General features: G+C 36.5%; 1 protein-coding gene across 2 annotated transcripts in view; it reads left to right on the top strand.

Moving 5' to 3' along the window:
• Window positions 1-17500, top strand: part of LOC136826972 (galactosylgalactosylxylosylprotein 3-beta-glucuronosyltransferase P-like) — a 174981-nt gene that overhangs the window by 76256 nt on the left and 81225 nt on the right. The window contains exon 1 of one of the 2 annotated variants that reach the window (XM_067084584.1): window positions 9435-9615. The exons of the other annotated variant lie outside the window; for it this stretch is intronic. Coding sequence (XP_066940685.1) covers window positions 9540-9615 — 76 coding nt within the window. The 5' untranslated portion in view covers window positions 9435-9539. Of the gene's footprint in view, window positions 1-9434; window positions 9616-17500 lie in introns of those variants that run through there. 2 annotated transcript variants of the gene reach the window in all.

The raw sequence follows: 17500 nt of genomic DNA on the forward strand, positions 1-17500 counted from the left end.
ATAGGATCTCCAACAGAATATTTATATATCGTATTCACAGATCTATAGGATTTCTACCAGAATATTTATACTTCGTATTAATCATTTTGAAATGTGTTGATATACTGGGCACTGATGCCTAAAAACGAAAGTTAGAGAGAAAAACAATGTAACAGATATTATGCACAACACAATATCCCTTAATTTTATTCTATGAAAGCATACCTTTAACCTATGATATTTTCAGTATTCTATTCCGTATCTGGCAATCGAATATTATTCAGAATGGTAACAGGAAACCAGAAAAATAATACTTTTTCGTAAACTGGTGAGAATTATTCCATTCACTGGCCTAACTTCGACCAGTATCATAGTGGGCAAATTTGACGATATTTTATCACAATAATATTGTTATACGCTTCTCTTTACATAGAGCCAGTTCTATAAAAGTGTGACATCTACCTCAATTAATGAGAAAAAGCCCAAGCCCTTAAGGAACATAAGAACTACTATGCTCTCACTATTAAAATGTACTTGCGTAAATCAACCTAAACATACATTCGAGAGATGAACTTATGCCTCAGATTACCCAAGAAATAAGTTTGATCTAATCTTACCAAGGAATGTGAAGATCAACCTAACCATATCTAGAAAACTGAAGTTCAGCCTAACCACATCTATAAAAGTGAAGTTCAAACTAAACATAGCTACAAAAGTGAAGCTCAGCCTAACCATAACTACAAAACTGAAGTTCATCTTAACCATATCTACAAAAGTGAAGTTCAACCTTACCATATCAACAGAAACTGAAGTCCAACCTAACCGTATCTACAAAACTAGAGTTCAACCTAACCATATCTACAAAAGTGAAGTTCAACCTAACCATATCTACAAAACTGAAGTTCAGCCTAACCATATCTACAAAAGTGAGGTTCATCCTAACCATATCTACAAAAGTGAAGTTCATCCTAACCATATCTACAAAACTGAAGTTCGGCCTAACCATATCTACAAAAGTGGAGTTCAGCGTAACCATATCTACAAAAATTAAGCTCAACCTTACCATATCTAAAGAAACTGAAGTTCAACCTAACCATATCTACAAAAGTGAAGTTCAACCTAACCATTTCTACAAAAGTGAAGTTCAAACTAAGCATATCTACAAAACTGAAGTTCATCCTAACCATATCTACAAAAGTGAAGTTCAACCTTACCATATCTGCAAAAGTGAAGTTCATCCTAACCTCGGCGTCGGTGACCCTGGTAGTTGTGACGCCAGATAACCCACAATTAATCAATCAATCATCCTAACCTTATCTACAAAGCTCAAGTTCATCCTAACCATATCTACAAAAGTGAAGTTCAACCTAACCATATCTACAAAAATGAAGTTCATCCCAACCATATCAACAAAACTGAAGTTCAAACCTAACCGTATCTACAAAAGTGAAGTTCAACCTACCCATATCTACAAAACTGAAGTTCAACCTAACCATATCTACAAAAGTGAGGTTCATCCTAACCGTATCTATAAAAGTGAAGTTCATCCTAACCATATCTACAAAAGTGAAGTTCGGCCTAATCATATCTACAAAAGTGAAGTTCAGCGTAACCATATATACAAAACTGAAGTTCATCTTAACCATATCTACAAAAGTTAAGTTCAACCTTACCATATCTAAAGAAACTGAAGTTCAACCTAACCATATCTACAAAAGAGAAGTTCAACCTAACCATTTCTACAAAAGTGAAGTTCAACCTAAGCATATCTACAAAACTGAAGTTCATCCTAACCATATCTACAAAAGTGAGGTTCAACCTTAACATATCTGCAAAAGTGAAGCTCATCCTAACCTTATCTACAAAACTGAAGTTCATCTTAACCATATCTACAAAAGTGAAGTTCAACCTAACCATATCTACAAAAATGAAGTTCATCCCAACCATATCTTCAAAAGTGAAGTTCAACTTAACCATTTCTACAAAACTGAAGTTCAACCTAACCATATCTACAAAACTGAAGTTCATTCTAACCATATCTACAGAAACGAAGTTCAGCCTAACCATATCTACGAAAGTGAAGTTCAGCCTAACCATATCTACAAAAGTGAAGTTCATCCTAACCATATCCACAAAACTGAAGTTCATCCTAATCATATCTGCAAAACTGAAGTTCATCCTAACCATATCTACAAAACTGAAGTTCAGCCTAACTATGTCTACAGAAGTGAAGTTCAACTTAACCATATCTACAAAGTGAAGTTCAAACTTACCACATTTAGAGAAACTGATGTCCAACCCAACCATATCTACAAAACTTGAGTTCAACCTAACCAATCTACAAAAGTGAAGTTCAACCTAACCATATCTACAAAACTGAAGTTCACCCTAACCATATCTACAAAACTGAAGTTCATCCTAACCATATCTACAAAAGTGAATTTCATCCTAATCATATCTACAAAAGTGATGTTCATCCTAACCATCTCTACAATACTGTAGTTCATCCTAATCATATCCACAACAGTGAAGTTTAACCTAACCATATCTATAAAACTGAAGTTCATCCTAACTTTATCTACAAAACTGAAGCTCATCCTAACCATATCCACAAAAGTGAAGTTCATCCTGACTATATCTACAAACTTGAAGTTCAACCTAACCATATCCACAAAACTAAAGTTCAACCTAACCATATCTATAAAAGTGAAGTTCAACCTAACCATATCTACAAAAACTACAGTTCAGCCTAACCATATCACAGAAAATGAAGTTTATCCTAACAATATCTACAAAAGTGAAGTTCACCCTAACCATATCTACAAAAGTGAAGTTCAACCTAGCCATATCTACAAAAGTGTGTTTCATCCTAACCACATCTACAAATGCGAAGTTCAACCTAACCATATCTTCAAAACTAGAGTTCAATCTAACCATATCTATAAAACTGAGGCTCAACATAGCCATATCTACAAAACTAGAGTTCAATCTAACGATATCTACAAAACTGAAGTTCAACCTAACCATAACTACAAAACTGAAGTTCAACCTAACCATATCTACAAAACTGAAGTTTAACCTAAGCAAATCAGCAAAACTGAAGTTCAACCTAACCATATCTACAAAAGTGAAGTTCAATTTAACCATATCTACAAAACTGAAGTTCATCCTAACCAATCTGTAGAAGTGAAGTTCATCGTAACCAATCTACAAAATTGAGGTTCAACCTAACCATAGCTACAAAAGTGAAGTTCAACCTAACCATATCTACAAAAGTGAAGTTCAACCTAACCATACCTACAAAAGTGAAGTTCAACCTAACCATACCTACAAAAGTGAAGTTCAACCTAACCATACCTACAAAAGTGAAGTTCAACCTAATCTTACACAGATGAAAGAATAATCTTAAAAGCTGTGATATATCTTTTCGTGTGCCTCAGCGGGAGGGAGAATAGCGATGTCTTGAAGAGACTGCTTATAACATCTAGCAAATCTGACTGACCGTATTCAGGGAGCTTGTATCTAAACTATCCTACAGATTTCACAGGTCGCTGACTGTTTTGTCCTTCTACAGCCTAACCAAAATTACGTAATCGGTAGAAATGGGTCCTTTAACCTTTTTAATATTCACTTATTTAGCTTCTAAATCAAGCTTGATATTGATGATCGCATGAAATGAGCAAGACATCCCTTTTTATAAAGGCAGACATAAATTTCCTACCATCTTCATTTGAACTCGGTCACAGTGAAATCAAGTTGTTTTAAGGAAATGCACTCCTTGGTGATTTTGTGCTGTTAACATCAAATCTCTTTCTCTCTCACACACACAATCTGCGTGCATGCATCTCTCTCATCTGTCCATCATTCAAGACTGTAAGGTAATACATTCTTTGGTGATTTTGTGCCCCAAACATCAAATATCTCTTTCTCTCATACGATCTGCGTACATGCGTCTCTCTCATCTATCTGTCATTCAGGACTAATAGACGTGAAACGCGCCGAGAAAATGGGGGAGAAAAAATTTATAGCCCGTCATTTCTCAGGGAGATTTAGAATTCCCGTTTCAGCTCGCGCGGTTCTTCTTCTTCCGCTATATTGCGAAGACGATTAGCATAAGACAGATGTTGGTGCGAGGGGCCTCTGACTGGGCTATTTTGTCGACGAAGTTCGAGCGGACTTTGGAAAGAAGGTATCTCTATGTTATGATAAGAGCGTATAAAAAATTTCGAAAGGAAAACTTGGAGAGATGGTATATAAACATCGAAGTGGAAATTGGGTATACTGTGTGTGTGTGTGTGTGTGTGTGAGAGAGAGAGAGAGAGAGAGAGAGAGAGAGAGAGAGAGAGATAACGGTAAACAAATATCAAACAGAAAATTATGAGAGAGGGCGAAAACTGAAAGTATCAACATTTACTTGTCAGAGTTGTGTATCTTTGTGTCAATGGTTGTAGGCTAAGTGAATATAACTAAGATCGTTTTTAAAGAAAATACATTTATATACTTATGCAATATCTGAAGCCCTAGAAGTCCAGAACATATGAATTTATTCATGAATAGCACTCTATAGGTCCATCAAAGTTGTATACTTTACGGCGATGTACTATATGCTACCCTGAATATCATAATCTTTTCAATATGATCTTATCCTTTATTCAGATTACAATAAACTCCAAACCATATTTTCAAAGCTTTCTCGTCGCTTTCCAGAACGCGGTTAACACTGATACATAACACACCCATAAAGCCTATATATACGTGTCTTAGTTCCTACAAAAAATTTCGCGAAGTCTGTGAACAATTCCTCGTTTTTCGACGGGCGAGTAAAAACACTTTCCACGGTCTGTGCGCGCGGTAAACATTTGTCTCCAGTAGATCTGCCGGTCCCAGGTAACAAGACAGATTTAAAACGACTGCCCGTCACATAGATCTAACAACTGTGTGGCAGCAGACTCGACTGGTATTGTGGATTTAAAGTTGCATCACGTTGCCAGGGAAAAAAATGAAAACAAACAAATGTTGGCTTGGATTTATACGACACCGAGAGTTACCTGAAGCGTGTAAATATACTTATCTGTGTTAGGAATAAAGTTATAGGACGATTCTGTTTCTTGGAAAGGAGAAAAATTACATTTCCCAGAGAAACACATGCTTTCCTGAATTGTAGATATTCATATTAAAATGTCCCAAATGGGGTACTTCTCAGTCAATAGCCTTAGTTTTATTTTATTTTTTTTTTATTTTGCTTACAATTTAATCATCTTAAAATTAGAGTCATGCAATTGCAGATGTCTCCAAGTATCCCCTTGCTAAGCCTTTTCATCATGTGACAGGCTATGCTCATAGGGCTGGCAACTTCATCCTATAAATCAATGCATAGGAACTTTCAATACATCTTAGGTGTCTGATATAATGGGCAAGAGGTCACAATGAGGTCTGCAAAGCCAGGAGATGTGAGTGAATTAAAGAGTTTCTCCACTAAATGGAAGTTTATCTCTATCTCTTAGTTTTTTAAAGAGAGGAAGGGTGAGGGGGCGGAGGGGGGGGGGAGGAGATGTCGTCATCCAACTGCCCTTATTTTGTCAACACGTCATCATTAGGCGAATATTGTACGCTTCATAACGACGCCGAACCTTACCAAGAGTTGAAATGAGTCTACGGTACCCTCCAGACATATTTCACTTCAAAAAGTTCGCGCTGTATAAACACAACATTTTTCAGTGAGGAATATGAAGAACAGTAGTTGCGTTCTTAGCAGGTACAGGTGAAATATATCTCTTTTCTTAACAATATGGCTCTTAATGTGTGTGTATATCTATATATATACATGTATATACATAAACTTATATATATAATACATATATATATTAAATATATGTATATATAACACACACACACACATATATATTCAGAATGTAAACACTTAGCGCATATGGCTGTATCTCAATTTAAAGTTTATTGCCTATTCGTTTCAGGCATTTTTGAACGTTATGAAATTATATAAATTCATAATCAGTTTGACTTACTGTTATTCCTTATTCATTTATTTTTTTTTAGCCGGCTGCTATATACGACGATGGTTTGTCTACATTAAATATATATATATATATATATATATACCATATATATATATATATATATATATATATATATATAAAAAAATAAATGAATAGACAAACCAGGAATAACAGTAAAAAAAGTGAATAAGGAATAACAGTAAGTCAAACTGATTATGAATTTACTCAGCTAATTTCATAACGTTCAAAATGCCTGAAACGAATAGGCAATGAAACTTTAAATTCGAGAAAACAAGAGGCAACACAGCCATATGCGCTAAGTGTTTACATTCTGAAAATGAATTAATTGGTCCTTTCGGCATTTAGTTCAGTTATCGACTCACATAACAATCCTTTTCAATCAAAGTTAGAAAGAAATTGTGGTGAACAAATACTGGATTGTTCGATTTAAAGAAAAAGCAAAATATGCGCCGAAGTTTCTTCGGCGCAATCGAAATGTCTATGCAGCGTATAATGTTGTATGAAACTCTCAGCCACGGCCCATAAAACGCTCAGCCGGCCGTGGTGGCCTGTGTTGTTGCACTGCCAGACGCACGATCATGGGTAACTCTAACCTTAAAATAAAAACTACTGAGGATAGAAGAATGCAATTTGGTATGTTTGATGATTGGAGGGTGGATGATCAACATGCCAATTTGCAGCCCACTAGCCTCAGTAGTTTTTAAGATCTGAGGGCGGACAGAAAAAGTGCGGACAGAAAAAAGTGCGGACGGACGGACAAAGCCGGCACAATATTTTTCTTTTACAGAAAACTAAAAATCATTTTACTGGCAGAGGCAGGTGGTTTGAATGAAAAACTGTTTACTCATATTTGGTTGTTTTGCCTTGTTAAGAAGCCGCTTTTACGCTCTACAAAAATGCTCTATTTCCTGCATTGCGATATTGTGCGAAAAAATTAAAATTTAGAATAACGATACGACAGTAATGCCAGTTATTAAAAATCAATAAGTCATTCTGTCTGGGAAACCAGCGACACCCTCTTCCTCTACGATTTATGTGAAATGAATAGAGCAGGAACTGTTAATGTGCTTGCAGAAACACTCACATTTAAACAATATGCACACACGCAGTTATGCATACATATACACACGCACACATAAATATACAGTATACATATATTAATCTATATATACATACATACACACACACACACACACACATATATATATATATATATATATATATATATATATATATATATATATATATATATATATAACTTCGTGTCGTTTCGACTGTTGATTTTTTCTCGTGGGTTGGTTAGCGGAGTCTCGAGTGGCTTGCAATTTTCTCCACCTTTATTTTTTTTAATCTATTTGGCTGAACCATCAGTGTTTCGTGTTACATAAAACTGAAAACTTTAAAATATATAAAAACGTGTTCGTAGATAATTTTCAGCGCACTGATTCACCGAAAATCTTGTATTTGATTTGCTCTAATTGAAGGACGTCCAAAGTTATATGAAGTCGATATTTCTAGGAGAAATTTGCTTCAAACGTTAGTACCTGCTCAAAGAAGCTATTATGTTATAATAAATATAAAGTGTGATGTCTTATGATAAAGAGTGGAGTTATGTCTGTACTCTGAAAAACAAGCGTATTGCCTGCTGATTTAGCCATTACCATTTTCTTTACTTTAATATACTAATAAAAATTTTTCGCTATTATAGTATCCTTTACTCTTTTTGCTTACTATATGCGAAACTTAATGCGCTACAGATTCTGTATATGCGTTTCAAAACCTCATCTCTAGGCCTAGGCGCCTAATTATTCATGCATGAAGCAATGAAACGTGCAAATGAATACATAAACATGAAACAACTCGAACAATTCGAATGGTTTATATAAAAAAATGAAATATACACAAAAAAAATCTGATGATTATTATACCCCTTGTCATCCTAACAACAATGAAATTCTAATGGACAATACCCGGGTCGATGTAGCGTATGAGATGCAGTATGAATACATAATTTGTAAACATCCACTTTCCAGTGGCTCACAGAGAGAGAGAGAGAGAGAGAGAGAGAGAGAGAGAGAGAGAGAGAGAGAGAGAGAATGAAATTGCCTGCGTGTGACGTATAACATTTTGCCCTTAGAATTACAAGAACTTAAAACTATACTTCTGATACAACTCGAGTCTGACTGAATTAAAAAAAAAATCCATTTTACGAGTATTCAAGCTTAAAACATCCTCAGACATCACTGATACTGTAAACAAGAAAATTACCATCTAACCTTACCATATGTCTCAAGTCTACAACTGGAATGAAACACATGAACAGCCAAAATACACAATAATGGTTTAGTGACCAGTTGCAGCTATAGGTCTAGTGGCTGCTCTTGTCTAACTCCGTCAGACGAAACGGTAAGCCTGCTATAGCTTAAGCTGGCTTATACCAACACTAGCCCTTGTCCTACGGTGTGTCAAGGTACTGAAGGGGATAAGGGGCCTGATAAGAACCAGCGGATTCTACAAACCGACTGAGACGACGGTGAACCAGAATGATAGCGGCTATAATCTCACTGTGAGAGGAAAGTTACCAACTAGGTGTTTTCTCTTGATGATCAACAGCTACCCTACTCTAATTAAAATTTTTTTCTGAAAAATGGCTGTCCTGAACTTTAAAAAGTTACGGTACTCTTCCTTACACTGATATACGTTCTTTGCAACATACCCAGTATTATTTCGTAATCATCAAGATTCAGATACAGTTGATAATGGTGCTGACATCAAGCTCTCTCGAAGCTGGTTATCGCTTTTTCCAATTTTAATCAACGCCTCTCTCTCTCTCTCTCTCTCTTCGATCAACACAGATTTCATAAATCAAGCTACGCTACCGGAATTTCCATGCTGGATTTCATTCCTATTTTCATCTTAAACAGCAGACATTCAAAATAATGAGAATCACAAAATAACGGTACTTACTAACAACTACGCTGGCACTGGAAATGTCGCTCACTAAGAAGTGGCTTCCGTCCAAGTAGGCTACCGTGTTGCTCACGTTGTTTGAGAAAGTAGTTTCGTTCACGAGAAGTCTGAGTACGCACTGTCTTGTTTTCCGCCATTATCACTGCAATTTTACGATAAGTTGGCATGAATGATGATTTTGCGCAACAGAAATGTATAAGAGCACTGACAAAGTAACAACAAATGAGATGTGGACCGTAACTCCGGGAAGACTTTTGACCGTTTGATGCTTTGGTTGGTCATCATGCACCAAAGTCCAATGAGATATTAATTCAAGTGTAAGAGTATGCAGAAAAAAGTTATTTTGGTGGTAAAGAATAGTATTACTTTTATATTTTTATAAAAACAAATATATCTGTAAAATAACATTGTGATTTTTTTTTATTTTGCATAAACGTTAACAAAAACAATAGGTCTACATTTGACCACTTTGTTGTCGAAACCACCAGTCCTCAATGTGTAAAGGTGAACGTTTAAAAAACCAGCCAAAATGGGAAGTTACCAGCGAGATCTTGCATGCATGATTTCCTGAGTGACCTTGGGGTTTACGCACGTGCTCACCTCTCGTTTAAAAGTGGGAACCTCACTAAAGGTAGGTTACTCTCTGACGATTAGGCCTAGTCATTAAACTACGTGTTGTCGGCCATATTAACAACCACCTCTTGGTCGAATTTTTACTCTTTTGTTCTTTGCAAAACTATATTTTCGTAACCCTGTAGCCACTTAAAGGAAAGAAAATTATTAATAATAGCCAGAGTACGTGAACCTGAAATGTTTGTAAGTGGAAACTTATCGTAGCCGGTAACGATTAGTGGAGGTGAAAATAAAAACCCATAGATGTCGTATCAGCACAAACATATATTCACTTAACTATACGTATTCGTACGTTTATCATACAAAGGTATAGCCAGCGGTTGATTGTAATTTTGTAACTGTTAATACTTATAATTTAGAGCAAAGCACCTCACCGCCACCGGAAGCAGAAGTACTCGGTAGGGTTGCCGGCAAAACTGAAGACAACTACCGCGGCTTGGTTCCCGCCACTCGCCGACCGGAACATTTACCGTCTTTTATTTATGCTTTTGATTATGTTTATATCATTTACTTATGTTTATGATATTTACCGTCTTTTGTTTGTGTTTTTACGCTTATTTTGCACGTGAACTGGTAGTTACCGAATCAGGATGGCGCGGTACTCAATTTCATCACATTTTCCGCCTTAGTTTTTCTGACTTCTTGTTGTTCATTCATTGCATTTAACTTAGCTTTTGGGTTTATTCACCCACGCTATTACTTTCTCCCTGTTAATGATCTTTTTATCACTGATTTTTCTATTCACCGCGTAGTATGCGACGTACAGTTATGCGTACGCTTGCTTTGCAGGTTGAACACTCTTTAAGCTGAATATTCGTACTAGTCTGCATTTCCCGTAAGGGGGTAGTGCCGTCAGTGCACCTCACGCGGTGCACTGTAGGCTTTACTCAAGGTTCTTTGCAGCGTCCCTTCGGCTCCTAGCTGCAACCCCTTTCATTCCTTTTCCTGTACCTCCGTTCATATTCTCTTTCTTCCATATTACTTTCCATCCTCTCTTAACAGTTGTTTCACAGTGCAACTGCGAGGTTTTCCTCCTGCTACATTCAAACCTTCTTACTGTCAATTTCCGTTTCAGCGTTGAATTACCTCATAGGTTCCAGCGGTTGGCCTTTGGCCTAAATTCTATATTCTGTTCTGTTTGCATTCTCATTGTATCATACCTGAAATACGCTAGAAGGATACCCTGAGTATCCCATTTATAATTTTATAATACGGTATATTGTGTCTTCTAGTTGAGAAACATTACGATAAGCTCTTGCAGAGAGAGAGAGAAAGGATCGATTTCTTCGGGAGTCCCCAGCGAATGGCGCGTGCATGAAGGTCAAAGTAGTAAGGCGAACGTTAAACCATTCTTATGGAATTAATCAGCATGACAAAGGTTGCTTATATTTAAAAAAATAAATCACACGTGTTTTATTTAAAAACAATATTGCTCGTTGAAAGGTTGATTAATCGACGCCATAAACTACGAAACACTAGCTTTAGTTGATAAGACTGATTTTACTAAGAATTCCTAGTTGAAGCCTTACATTCTCGTAACTTTATTTTTGCAAATTTAAAGTTCCTACAACCTGTCAATTGTACAAACAAACGGGCACATACCTACATGTATACCTATATGTATATATTAAAAAATATATATATATTTATGTACATATATATATGCGTATGTAAATATATCTATTATATATATATATATATATATATATATATATATATATATATATATATATATATATATATATATATATATTTGAATGCATCGCGTGTGGCTCCATCCGCTCAGCAATGAATTTTGTCCGTTATTACCCATCGCTGACATGTCCTCATGTCGCTGTTATGGACCAGTGAAGAACTGGAACAAAATTATTTCTTTATGTTTACGCACACACACACACATATATACATGTACGTACGCAAGCTATGCGGGCATTTGTGTATATATATATATATATATATATATATATATATATATATATATATATATATATATATATATATATATATATATATAATATATGTGCGTGCGTACAGAGAGAGAGAGTATGTTTTCATTTAGTCCTAAATTATGATTAAAGTTCAGGGTAAATCAGAGAGGGCCGCAGATTACCTTTATATTTTCCCTACCTGAATTTTCCACGATAAAATCTTCAATGCCCGACAAGAAGGCTTTAAAGCAATACCGTACATTTTTGCGAAATGTTTTTTGTTATTTTTTTCCCAAGTATTTTTTCCAAAATTTTATCTTTACGAAGTTTAGGTTAGTAGTGTAAATGTTTTAGAAAATCTTGCAATGTGTAGTATCAGTATTCTACTGATTTTTTTCGTAGTGTTTCATTGCATGTGCCAGGCATACGTCGTATATTTCTTATTTGCTTCTTCTTCTTCTTCTTCTTCTTCTTCTTCTTCTTCTTCTTCTTCTTCTTCTTCTTCTTCTTCTTCTTCTTCTTCTTCTTAACTGTTAGCTGACTAAGCAGGACCACCTCAAAGTAATATTCCACTTTACAAAACAGGTGGAGAAAAAGAGACATTAGGTTCTTTTCTTTCAAATATTCTTTTATTTTCTATTTCCTCATCCGACCGCCTAATTTCCATCTTAATAAAAAAAAAAAGAAGAGGCATCTTTCTTCCACTTCTTACGTACATCCCTCTTCACAACTTCAAAGGATGCAGCCTCTCCCCTTTTGGAAGTTACTCTATGTCCCAGACGACCCCTGCACAACTGCTCCTCGCAACAGCTTCCTTTTACTCCCGAAACACGGCAATTCTCTCGGTCCTGAGCGCCATCTTTCGCTTGTTAAAGTCACTGCTTTCTTCTTCTTTCAGCCCTGGGGAGAGATTATTTCGTTTATCTCTTTCTCTTCTTGTTTTTTATCTTTCCTGAACTTTGGTTTTTATTAGTTAAAGCTGCTTCTCTCTGAAAGGTTTCTCTTGCGTTTTCAAAATTGTTTTTCATTAGGTAAAGCAAACATATTTTCGGGAAGCAGTTTAATATCTGTCGGCGAAAGCTAATTTTCTTTCAGTGTACAAGCATTATGTTTTATGTTACAAGACAGTTTTTTTTTATTTGTCCTCCCATATGCAGCTGTATTTCGCCGTATAATATGGCAGTTTATTTATCTTGTGTACAGGTCTATATTTTATCTTGAAAGACAGTGCTTTTAGTATTTATTTTCTGGTTTACAGCTGTCTTTTAACGTAAAGGACATATTTTTATCTTCCATTATACAACTATATCTTTTACCTTAAATGACATTTTAAAAATTCACCTTCCTGTATACAGTTCTATACAGTTCTACATTTTACCTTAAAGGACAGTTTCCCATATTTTTCCTCCCATATACGGCGTTAACGTATCTAAAAGATAGTTTTTTTTTTACTTTATTTTCCTATATGCAGTTCTGTCATGTACCTTAAAAGACAATTTATGTCAGCATCTCCCGGTGTACAGTTTTACCTCTTATCGTCAGAGACAATTTCTTTTTCTTCTTTTTCTTCTTCTTCTTCTTCTTCTCCTGCGTAATGCGATTCTGTCAAACTCGCCACATCTTTTCCTTTCTCGGGGTACATTCGGAGTCCTAAACGGTGGCGTCTTTTTTTTTTTTTGTCCTTTTTTTTTATTGTAGTCCATTTGGAATCAACAAAAAAAAAAAAACGAGAAGGAAGAATGGAATTTCCTTTTATTTCTTGCAGGCCCGGTTTGTGTCTCTAAAGGAGACAAAGCGTCTTTTGGTTCTTATATGACAGTTTGCTGTCGTGTCTAAGGGAAAGATTCTTCTCCTTTCACCGAGGTGGTTACTTAGCGTCCGTCAGAAAAGAATGTTCTTTCTTCCGTTTCTTTATTATTATTATTATTATTATTATTATTATTATTATTATTATTATTATTATTATTATTATTATTATTATTATTATTATTAATATTATTATTGGTGAAGAAATCCACAGTGGTGTAGATTGAGGAGAATCGATCAGGTTCTCTCTCTCTCTCTCTCTCTCTCTCTCTCTCTCTCTCTCTCTCTCTCTCAGTGTATATATATATATATATATATATATATATATATATATATATATATATATATATATATATATATATATATATATATATATATATATATATATGTATATATATATATTTACATAATATATACATATATATATGTATATATTTATATTATGCATTTACATCTAAACCATTTTGGATTTCTTCACCATTTTGTTATCATTATTATTATTGTTAAACATTAAACATGTAAATGTCGTGTTGAACTAATTTTCGTGAATAAGGATCAACAGAGTCAGATAATAAAGCGAAAATTACGAATGAACGAGCAAGCATCCATTTCTAAGTACGGGATAGAGCCGTCAGTGCATCTCACGCGGTACACTGTAGGCAATACTAAAAGGGTGTTCACAGCGTCCCTTTGGTCCCTAGCTGAACCCACTTTTTAGCCTTTTACTTCATTCCCGCTTCTTTTGTTCCATCTTGCTATCCAATATATATTCCCCAATAGAGGGATAGTGCCGTCTGTGCACCTCATACGGTGCACTGTAGGCATTACTTAAGGTTCTTTGCAGCGTCCCTCTGGCCCCTAGCTGCGATCCCTTTGTTCCTTTTACTATACCTCCTTTCATATTCTCTTTCTTCTATCTAACTTTCCACCCTCTCCTAACAATTGATTCATATTGCAACTGCGAGGTTTTCCTCCTGTTACACCTTTCAAACCTTCTTACTGTCAATTTCAGTTTCAGCGCTGAATGACCTTTTAGGTCCCAGTGCTTGGCCTTCGGCCTAAATTCTATATTCATTTCAATTCAATTCAGTTCCAGTTTATATAGTCATTACTTCTATTGCAATTATTGGGTTGCTCCCAGTTCCACATTCAAATTCTTGTCCTTCATCCCCTTCATTTTCTGGATTTAGTTATCGCACTGTCCAACCACTCCAACCCACCTTTTTTGAGTGTCATGAGCACTGAACAGCTGAAAATGCCGCTCCAGTACTTGGTTTTTATAGCGTAAATTTCACGATTCATTCCAGCACGCAAGGGAGCCTTTTCTAGTCTTGTATCCTTTCCGTAGCTTCAAAGGGATTATGTCTTTCCTCTCTCGAGCCTCATCTTGCATCCGTAAAGAAAATTCTTTCACTGAATTTTGTTTCGCCTCGTAAAAGTTACCGTGTGAGTGTATTCATGCACTACACTTCACGTCTGGGCATAATGCAATATGTTTTACATTCTCGCAAACCAGTTCACGTTCTTTTCCTTGCTACAAAGGGAACGCTTTCGTGTATTTCTCTCTCTCTCTCTCTCTCTCTCTCTCTCTCTCTCTCTCTCTCTCTCTCTCTCTCTCTCTCTCTCTCAGTGGATTAGTTCGCACCCGGCAAATCTCTTTTCCTTCCTTTTTTTTCAGTGGTTTGTTTATTTTCCCGCAAGATGGCGACTTGAACACTTTTTCATGTTTTTCGTTCACTTTGACAGGCAAAGCCATCTTGTTCTAAGGGTGAATAGTATACTCGTAAAATTTGCCATTTTTTCCCCTTCTAATCTGCTTAACATAAGCAAAAATATGGTCTTTAAGCTCATACGAAAAGTGAAAAATCTTTGGATAAGTCTTTACCTAATAAAGACTTTGTATGAAAGTCTGGAAGACTGTGGCCTTCTTATGAGATCTGTCTTTTCTGCTGCGCCTTCCAGCAAATTTTGTCTCTGTAAAGGATGACTCTCCTTTAACTCCCCAGACCGCCACTTGTGTCCGTAAAAGGAGGATGATACTTTTCTTTCCCAATAAAGGGCGAGTAATTTCCTTTTAACGGGAGTATATGAGACTGGAAATGACGTCTCTGTGAAATTCGTAGTGATTTTTTTTGTGTTCCAGTCTTTTAGACTTCCTCTCCGGTCAGGTATTAGGCTGCTCCCTAGTTTAGGGTTTGAAGGTGCTCCCTATTTTGGGTTAGGTTTGAAGCTCCTCCCTAGTTTAAGTTAAGTCTGAAGCTAGTTTAGGTTAGGTATGAAGTTACTCCCTAGTTTAGGTTAAGTTTGATGCCGCTTCCTATTGTAGGTTAGGTTTGAAGTAGCTTCCTAGTTAAGGGTAAGTTTGAATGTGCTTCCTAGTATACGTTAGGTTTGAAGCTGCCCCCTATTTTAGGTCAGGTTCAAGCTGCTACATAGCTTAGGTTAATTATGAAGCTGCTTCCTAGATTAGTTTTGGTTTGAAGCTGTTCCCTTGTTTATGAGGCATTTCAGTAATTGATAACAAGGTCAGTAATAATGTAATGATCACAGTGACATTAATGGCAAAGAAAAACGTAACTACCTTCATGTGCATAACATTCCATTTAAAGGGCGGTAGAGCCGTCAGTGCACCTCATGCGGTGCACTGTAGGCATTACTTGAGGTTCTTTGCAGTTTTCCTTCGGCCCCTAGCTGCAACCCCTTTCGTTCCCTTTACTGTACTTCCTTTCATATTCTCTTTCTTCCACCTGACTTTTCACCCTCTCCTAACAATTGATTCATAGTGCAACTGCGAAGTTTTCCTCCTGTTACACCTTTCAAACCTTCTTACTGTCAGTTTCCGTTTCAGCGCTGAATGACCTCACAGGTGCCAGTGCTTGGCCTTTGGCCTAAATTCTATATTCAGTTCAATTCAGTGCATAACATTCCACCCTGATACAAAGACACTAAAAGCAACGTTGCCAGGTATTTAATAAAGACCGCCCCGGAAACATTTTCATATTAGTAGCAATTCGGATAATTAACTCCATACTTAAACGATTCCTGTGATATAGTCAAGCTGTTCTGGGAAAAAAAAGCAACGTTTAAGTAGAGAAGTTAATTGGAAAACACAGTGTATGACTTTACATTAAAGTCCCAACGCTTAGTAATGAAATTCTTACTCGGCTACAAAATAACCTATTTTGAAACAAAATTCTCGTGACAATTCCATTCCGCCGAGGAATAAAATTCTGCTCATAATGCTGTATTTAAAGCGGCTTTGTGATGCGAGCTGAGAGAGAGAGAGAGAGAGAGAGAGAGAGAGAGAGAGAGAGAGAGAGAGAGAGAGAGAGAGAGAGAGAGATAGTGCGACATTTAATTGGTTTCCCTTTCCCTTGGCTGTTGTTTGCAAAGCGTTTTAAATATTTCCTCACAGTGCTGGGTGGACTCTCTCTCTCTCTCTCTCTCTCTCTCTCTCTCTCTCTCTCTCTCTCTCTCTCTCTTATGAGCACCAGATGAGAGGTCAGAAAATGGACACCCGGGAACCCATTACCGCTGGTGGTCCGTTCCTGAATAACTGACCCAGGGCCAAATATCTGGAATCCGGGAATTCACATCGCATTTGTATCTGGGGATATTTGCTGCCTCGAGACTCTGCCCGTCTCTTGAAAGTTTTGAAAGAGAGAGAGAGGGAGAAAGACAGATAGATAGATGGATAGGCAGAAAAAGAGAAAGATACAGAGAGAGAGAGAGAGTGAGAGACGAAAAGAGAGAGACAGACAGACAGACAGAGTGAGAGTAAGGTAGATACTGAGAGACGAAAAGAGAAAGACAGAGTGAGAGAAAGATAGATACAGTGAGAGAGAGAGAGAGAGAGAGACGGAAAGAGACAGACAGAGAGCGAGAGAAAGATAGATACTGAGAGTGAGAGAGACATAGAGAAAGACAAAGGGAGAGAGAGGGGGGCGCTATTTCAGGCTGTGCGATAAAAATGAACTGCATTCTGGTATATTTTCAAGACATTTTTCATGCATTTTTATGGCTTTACGTTATAATCACTACTCATGCTCTATAACATTCCTGCGGAACAGTCCGAATAGCGAATCTTTATGAATCTTGATGAATTTCTAATGGAACATTCTGTACTTAGTCGCTGCAATGTTTGTATTG

The sequence above is a fragment of the Macrobrachium rosenbergii genome, chromosome 41, assembly GCF_040412425.1.
Source record: "Macrobrachium rosenbergii isolate ZJJX-2024 chromosome 41, ASM4041242v1, whole genome shotgun sequence".
In the NCBI taxonomy this organism is placed as follows: Eukaryota; Metazoa; Arthropoda; class Malacostraca; order Decapoda; family Palaemonidae; genus Macrobrachium; species Macrobrachium rosenbergii.